The 8334-nt window shown below is 66.1% G+C and overlaps 1 protein-coding gene across 1 annotated transcript in view; it reads left to right on the plus strand.

Moving 5' to 3' along the window:
• Positions 1 to 6106: 6106 nt before the first annotated feature.
• EMIHUDRAFT_114819 (hypothetical protein) overlaps positions 6107 to 8334 on the plus strand; it is a gene marked incomplete at both ends in the record, with an annotated part of 7460 nt that continues 5232 nt past the window's right edge. The window contains one exon of the mRNA XM_005779371.1: positions 6107 to 8328. Coding sequence (XP_005779428.1) covers positions 6107 to 8328 — 2222 coding nt within the window. The remainder of the gene's footprint in view (positions 8329 to 8334) is intronic.

Here is an 8334-nt window from a genome sequence, read left to right on the forward strand (position 1 = left end):
TGCTCGGACACGCCGGCATGGCATATGTCTCCTCGGCGCTGCGGCGTGCGGGGCATACTTTGTAGGTAAGGTAAGGTAAGGTAAATTTCTCCACACACACAAAGTGGTGGGGCAAGGGGGGGCGACCCTCGCATCTCCACACCCGGACACGGGCAGGAGCCCCACGGCATTCAAAGTGCAAGCACTGGCCCGGTGCACGTGGGTGAGCCTTTACACAGGCTAGATACAGCATATACGCGCGGCTGGTCGTCTTTTTGTTTTTGGATATACACCAGCCACGTATCCACGCGTGGTCCGCGCGCATGGCATACAGGCGTTCGCCAGACACGAGACAGCGCAGAGCCAGAGGCTCTAAAGCCGTACGGAAACTACTTTACGCGCGGTAGCCGGTACGCGCTAGACGGGGGAAGGACCGTGAGTTGAGGAAATCGAGGGACGCGACCCACTTCGCCACAGACGGTCCCGCACCTCGCCGCTATGACCGCTGCACGGCCCGTACCGTCGGCTGTGCAGCGGTCTTTGTCCGGAGTGAATACACCAACGCGCTCGTCGGTGACGGTGTCCCCGGATTTCGCCGCGCTCGGCGAACCTCGACAGCGCCTTTGGTGGCATGCAGCTTTTTGCGACAGAAGCCTGGAGAGCAGCTCCTCTGCTGCTCACACGCTCTGCACAGATGGCACAGCCTACTGTGCGGCTGCCACAGCTGTGACAGTGATGGGCTCGCCCTCACTGGCCCTCAGTCACTTGTGCTGCGGCTTGTGTGAGCGCGACACTGCTCGGCGACTGCCGGCACACTGTGAGACCATGGGTGTGAGGTAAAACCACGCTACCAGCGCTTGGTCACATCGGCCCCGAGGTCAGATCCTTCTACTCTGTTGATGACAATACTTGTCTACTGGCTGGAGCCGAGCAGGAGGGCCCGGCGCACATGAACCGCTGGTCAACTGAGGGTCCTTCCCCTTTAGGCGGGCCTCTCTCAGCAGCACGGAAAGTAGCGCGCGACAGAGCGCTGTTCTCGGCCCCCTGAGCGTATTGGGACGAGCCAGACTAGCATGCACATCGCCTTGGCACGTAGGACGCACGACTTACCCACGCACACCCCGGTGACAATCTTGGAAATCTCCCGACAATCTCCCCAAATCTCCTCCCGCTCTCGCGAGTAGCGCGGCGCAGCGGGGCGCGTTGATGTCGATGAATGCAGTGTGGACTCCTTTTCGACACTCTCTAGCACCGGTGAACACACAGGCGTTGCTTCCGAGGTGGTAAAAATCTGTGAATGCCCGCCGAAGTTGTCGCGGTTTTCCGACTTGTCTCGTGCTCGAGCCATGCCGAAAAGAGCGGGCGCAGGCCTGGGACAGCGTCGCAAAAGCGGCCAAGGAGTCCGTCCCGGCTCCAGGCCAGGACCAGATCGCCGCTCGGTACCGCCAGTTTGCGACTCTGTGCCTGCGCAGTCGTCGCTATCTCACGCTTCCGATCTCGTCACAACAGGCGCCCTCGCCGAGTGCAACGTCCTCGCGGCCGCAAAGCCGTGCTGGCTCGCGCAGAGTCGGCGTCGCAAAGAACCTGAGAGCGCCGCGGCATGCTTCGGTTGGCGACGTCCTCGGCGAGGCCATGGAGCTGCATAGCACGAGCGACGAGGGCCGCCGCGACGGGATCTACAACCAGAGAGAGCACGGACGCCGAGGATCGCTCTCCCGTGCAGCGCCGCAGCGGCTCGTCGGCGGCTCGTCGGCTGCGGCCTCGAACGGAGATCGCATGGAGGTTGACGAGGAACCTCCCTCTCTGAGCAGTGCTCCAGCGGAGCCTGCGCAGCAGCAGCAGCAGCAGCAAGCAAGCGTGCTCACGCTGGTGGCAGACATCGGACGCCTCGAGCTGGAGGAGGTTGGCCACCGTGCCGCCGCTCGCGAAGCGATTACAGCGACAACCGGGACGCAAACATCAGGCGTGCCGACGCCTCGCGAGCTGCGTGCCCAAGCCCGGCTCGACTTGCAAGTCGTAGGGCTGCGCGAGGAGGAGCGGCGGCGGCAGCGGCTGCACGCGGCGGCAACGACGAGGCTCGTTCGAGAACTGGCGCTGAAGCTCTCGAACCCGCTGCGACACTTTGGCGGGGGTGCATTCATTCAGTTGATGATGTGCGAATTCGTCATGCGGCCAGAGGTACAGGGCCGCTCCGGCCGCTCCCTCGGCGTAGCGTTTCGCTCGCAGCTGCTGCTGGTGTACGAGCCCAGCGACGTGCCGACGCTCCCGGGCCTCTACAGCCTCGACGTCTTGCAGGCGTCGCTCAACACTCCGCTGTTGCAGCGGGCCGCCCTGCAGGCGATCGACGACGTGAAGCTCTTCTCGCTCCACCTGCCCGGCGTGCTCGGCAAGGTGGAGCCGACAGAGGCCGACTCGCTCCTCGGCCTGTGGCAGCGCGCGGCGGAGGTGCGGGCAGCGGAGGCGCGCCGGCCGCAGCGCGGCCGGCCACGCCATCGCATCGAGTTCGCGCTGCGTCAAAACATGACGGGTAATCGTTACTCGGCCGCCCTGCGCAAGGCCGTGTACTTGTACCGCCACAAAAGCGGTACGGAGCGCTCAATCTCGATGCGCGGCGCTGCGTCGCTCGCTCGGGATGGCGCCACGCTCCTGTTCGACATCTCGGACGACGATATCGCACGCGTGCATAACATCATTGTGCATAACATGCAGGACCTCTCACCGTGGGCCGACAGCCAGGACGTGCAGGCGAGGGCGCCGATCTCGGGGATGACGATTCGCGCCGGATCGCTCTTCAACCGCTTCAAATCGGGAGCCCCCACCGGGTGGGTGGCGAAGCTGTTCGCGGGCGAGGCACCGACGGAGCGCAAGCTGGTCATGCAGCGCTTTACCGACGGCAGCGAGTTTGGCGGGCACTGGCACCAGCTCCTCTTCTTCGTCGACCAGAGACGGGTGCTCTACCACGAGCCCTATGGCGGCGCAATCGACTCGGGCATCGCGTCTTGCTTCCACCGGAGCCCCGGGCCTGCCGCCGGCTGGGCGCTGGAGGTGGTGGATGTGCAGCTGCAGTCTTGCACTCACGAGTGCGCGCTCTGGGTGGACTTTGTCGCGGAGGTGGCTGTCGACTACGTGAGGAGCGACCTGACTCGCTCCTTCAGCGAGTACCTTCGCGGGTGCGCTCTCCCTGTGTGTGTGTGTGCATGCCTGCGATAAGGCTGACCGGTGTCGCGCCGCCCCCGCAGGCGTGAGGAGATCACCCCGCTCAACGGCATGCGGCGGACTTGCACGGCGATGAAGACGGCGAAGGCAAAAAACAACGCCTTCGTCGCACAGCGCCGAAACGACGTGCGCACGCTGTTACGTCTAGCCTATGTCCAGCGCCAACTGCCGCACACAGGCTCCGCAACGCTGACCGCCTTTGGCGCAGCGGCGGAGCAGGAGCCTGCCGAGGACACAGACTCGGACTTTGAGATGTTGACCTAGACCGACGTGTGATTCAGATAGTTGTCTTCAGATGTGTGTGTGATTCAGATGTGTGTGCGTGTGATTTTCGGCACGGGTATAGATTAGAAGGAACGTATCGTCACACACACCCTCTTTGAGAGAGGGACACAGCGTGGTGCCACAGTAGCGGGCGCTTCTACAGAGGCAACCGGTCCGAGGGCGAGCGTTTCGCTCGCCCTGATGCGCATGAGCGACGTGGAAGCTCTCGACCGGCGCAGATGCCACGGGCGACACCAATCCCAGCCTCAAAAGGCGAGGAGGGCTGGTGGAGTGCCCAGACGGCAGTGGCTTCCGAAGAACTTTTTGCGGGTGACGCAAAGGATCCGAGGAGAGAGCACCTCGGCTGCCGGCGAGGCATCCGCCCCGCGCCCACACATCTGATGGAAAGTGCGATGAAGCGGTGGCGGCAGGCTAGCCACCGGTGGGGCACACGGAGCGATATGGCGTTCGGCTGCGATTTGAGTGCAACCGGGTGACGCATCTCCTCCACAGAGACGCGGGGACGGCGTGCCTGCGAGGCGCCCGATATGCGCCAACGGACCCAATGGAAAGTGCGAAGCGAGCACTCGACGGCTCGCAGCCTGTGGACGGAGCACGAGAGCTCGAACCTCGCACTCGCGTGCAAAATCGGCACCTCGGAGCGCCATTTTCACACCGCATTCGAGCCCATGAAAACAACAATGTACCCCAAGCAGCACGATCACGCCTCGCACCGGTGCGGTGGTGCCGGGCGGCTCTAGGGGGTCAGGCTGGCTGCATGGCACCACCCGTAGCCCGTTTTGCTGCCCTGGCATCACCCGGAGGGGGGATTGAACATAGTATCGCGGAAACGACGAAAGCTGACGCTGGGCTCTGGCGAGGTGGGCAGCCGCTGCCATGCACACCGCGGAGCCGAGCGGCCACTGGCGCCGACTCCGCTTCGCGGCTGAGCGGGCCGCCGAGGTTGGATGGATGGCAGGATCGCGGTGCATCATTCTCGACTTCACCTTCTTCTACACCTGGTCGCGGCTCCTTACGTGCGTCTCCTCCCCCCAGCACCCAAGGAGCAAGCTAGGACCTAGGTGCCGCCAAAGGGCGCAAACAAACAACAGCACCTCGTCGCACGTCGGCTGCATCGCGAGAGGGGCCATCCGTTTTGATTGATTGATAGGAAGGCGAAACACAGTCAGACTCTAAGGACTGGGACACCGCCAGCGGACCCTTACAGATCATATGTGCAGTTAGTTGTGTTCACGGTGTGAGATCGTGTCGCTCCTGAGTAAGGTAAGGTAAGGTAAACTTCTCCACACACACGAGGTGGTGGGTGTTCCCGGGCATTCACACTATGTTCCTGAGATAATTGGGCGATTATATCCATAAGGGATTTCATCCCTTTGGATTGGAGATTCGTGTTTCCGTTCCTTTTTGGGTAAAACGTATACAGCTGACGCGATGCGGCCTCTGCCTAGCTTCCTGCTTCTAACTATGCGCGAGCTACGGCGGGACCGCTATCGAGTATGGCTTATCCTCCGGCCAGTATGGCCTCGACTATTGCATCGCCGAGGCCGACACCACCAGCGACATGACAGCGTCGACCACCATGGCAGCTTCAACGTGTGCGCTACCATGGACAAATCTTGCACTCTATATGTCAGCCGCCACCTGGGCGCGTGGCGTGTGCGAGCACAACCCCAATCGAGCCGAAAGATCTGAACAATGGGTCCAGTCGGTCAGGGTGACAGCAGCGCAGAAGCGCTCGCAGAGCGGCGCGCAGCGTCGCGCACGCCACGCCGCGGGCGGTCGGACGAGCGCAGCGTACGTCGGCGGCGAGCCGCGTCGCCAGCCGTCTCGCGAGAGAGCGGCGCCGCCGCGTGCGCGCAGCAGCCGCCGCGGCAGAGGCGAGCCGCGGCGACGGCCGCACAACTGATAACTGCCATTGGCGGTTCACACAACACACACACACACACTTACACACACTCGCCAACGAGGCGCACATGCCCTTTGCCGATGTTCGCACAGAAAGAAAGGAGAAGACACCCGGGTAGGGCGCAAGCTGATGAATGGCCTCGCAGGCGGCTCATGGGGCCGGTGACGGCGCCCTGCGCCGAAGATCCCAGGGCGGATCTTCTGGCCGGCACTTAAGAGATTCGCCTTGCGGAGGTAGGTAGGTAGAAAGGTGAAGAACAGCCAGGCTCGGACTGGACACCAACGCGGTATGGGTGGACGCGAGACAGATGATGACGACACGCACGAACGACACACAGACACAAACAAGCTCACAAGACACACAGCCAGCTGGCTGCCACACACCCTGAGTTGGCGTACACATAACTCAGGGCCACATTCTTCCTGTCGCCCCCCCCAGCACTCCAAGGTGCCAAGAGAAACAAACAAGGGCACAACAAACAACAGACGACAGGAAGCAACGTGCGAGGCTAGAGCAGGCTTGCTCGTCCTCTAGCAATCTCCGCCGACCGCGAGGCCGGACAAGACCGTGTGTGGGGTCATGTGAGGTGTCTCTGGTCACTCTCCTCAGTGGCTAGCCGCCAGCGGCCAGCCCTATCTCGCACTCACAGGCAATGACAATCCAATGTATGAGCGTTGCGGACCCTCAGAAGAAAAAGAAAAACGCCGCCCGCGCTGATTGATGATGAGTGTTGGCTTGCTGGCCCTCGCCGTCGTCCCGCCGACGCTCCGCGGCGCGCCGGCGCGCGCCTCCGTCCGCATGGCCAACAAGCAGCAGCAGCAGCCCACGCCCCGCGAGCGGCTGCTCGAGGAGCTCGCCGAGTACGAGGCGACCAACCAGCGGCGCTCCTTTCTCACCGGCCTGGCAGCCTCGGCCGCCACCTTTGGCGCGGGAGGCTTCTTCCTCAACACGATGAAGGCCAAGGGCGTGCAGGAGCCTCTCGCCGCTGGGCGCGGGCGGGTCGCCTCGCCGTCCTCTGCGGCCGGCGCAAAGCAGCAGGCGGCCACCCCGCTGGCCGCGGCGGGTGGAGCGGAGGTCGTCGCCAAGGAGCGGGATCCGGAGACGCTGGCCGCGCCGCCGATCGGGCGGAGCGGCAAGGCCGCCGACACGCCCACCCCCCACGCCGGCGGCAAGGACTTCAGGGCGCTCGCGGCGGGCGGCGCCGCCGCCCTCGCCGCCGCCGCCGCCTCCTTCGCGGGCTCTCAGCTTGCAGGGCTGGGCAGGGAGAAGGGGGAGGAGGAGGGGCGGAAGGGGGCCGAGTCGCTCTCCGCCGCGGTCGAGGCCCCCGGCACCCCGTCGCCAGCCCCGCTGCCCGCGGCGCCCGCGCCCGAGCACGTGCCGGCGCCGGCCTCCGCCGCAGCGGACAACGCCGCGGCGCGGGGCGGCGATTCGGAGGCGGAGGCGGCGGCGGCAAGTGGAGGGCTCAAGGCGGCCTTGCTTCGTGCGGAGGGCGCGGCGGCCGTGTCGGCGCGCAGCGCGCGACGCGAGGCCGACGTCGCTCTGGCTCGGGCGGCGGCGGCCCGACGCACTCTCAAAGCTTCGTCGCTCCGGCAAGACGGTGCGGCGGCGGTGGCGGCGCGGGAGGAGGCGCGGGCCGGCGCGGCGCGCGCGCTCAAGGCGTCCTCCCTCCGGCGGGAGGGAGCGGCGGCGGTGGCGGCGCGAGAGGAGGCGCGGGATGCGCTTCATGAGGTGGAGGCGAGCAGAGCGGCGGCGAAGGAGGCGCGGGCTGCGGCTGAGAAGAAGGCGGCGGAGGAGGCTCGGGCTGCGGCTGAGAAGAAGGCGGCGGAGGAGGCGCGGGCTGCGGCTGAGAAGAAGGCGGCGGAGGAGGCGCGGGCTGCGGCTGAGAAGAAGGCGGAGGAGGAGGCGCGGGCTGCGGCTGAGAAGAAGGCGGAGCAGGAGGCTCGGGCTGCGGCTGAGAAGAAGGCGGCGGAGGAGGCTCGGGCTGCGGCTGAGAAGAAGGCGGCGGAGGAGGCGCGGGCTGCGGCTGAGAAGAAGGCGGAGGAGGAGGCGCGGGCTGCGGCTGAGAAGAAGGCGGAGGAGGAGGCGCGGGCTGCGGCTGAGAAGAAGGCGGAGCAGGAGGCTCGGGCTGCGGCTGAGAAGAAGGCGGCGGAGGAGGCGCGGGCTGCGGCTGAGAAGAAGGCGGCGGAGGAGGCTCGGGCTGCGGCTGAGAAGAAGGCGGCGGAGGAGGCGCGGGCTGCGGCTGAGAAAGCGGCGGAGGTGGAGGCGCGGGCTGCGGCTGAGAAGAAGGCGGAGGAGGAGGCGCGGGCTGCGGCTGAGAAGAAGGCGGCGGAGGAGGCGCGGGCTGCGGCTGAGAAGAAGGCGGCGGAGGAGGCGCGGGCTGCGGCTGAGAAAGCGGCGGAGGAGGAGGCGCGGGCTGCGGCTGAGAAGAAGGCGGAGGAGGAGGCGCGGGCTGCGGCTGAGAAGAAGGCGGCGGAGGAGGCGCGGGCTGCGGCTGAGAAGAAGGCGGAGGAGGAGGCGCGGGCTGCGGCTGAGAAGAAGGCGGCGGAGGAGGCGCGGGCTGCGGCTGAGAAGAAGGCGGAGGAGGCGCGGGCTGCGGCTGAGAAGAAGGCGGCGGAGGAGGCTCGGGCTGCGGCTGAGAAGAAGGCGGCGTCTGGATGGTACAGCGCACATGCCGTGGCAGCGCGGTGGGGGGAGGCTCCGCCTTCGGCGGAGAAGGAGGCGGCGGAGAGGGCTCAGATTGCAGCAGAGGTGAGGGCGGCGGAGGAGGCTCGGGTTGCGGCCGAGAAGAAGGCGGCGGAGGAGAAGGCGTCTCAAATGGCGGCCGAGCAGGCTGCTTCCAGGGCGGCGGCCGAGGCGGCGGCGGCCGAGGCGGAGGCGGCGGAGGCGGCGGCGGCGGAGGCGGCGGAGGCTGCGGCGGCAGAGGCGGTCGCTGCCAAGGGTTCGTCGCT

This window comes from Emiliania huxleyi (genome assembly GCF_000372725.1).
Source record: "Emiliania huxleyi CCMP1516 unplaced genomic scaffold EMIHUscaffold_231, whole genome shotgun sequence".
Taxonomy (NCBI): Eukaryota; Haptophyta; order Isochrysidales; family Noelaerhabdaceae; genus Emiliania; species Emiliania huxleyi.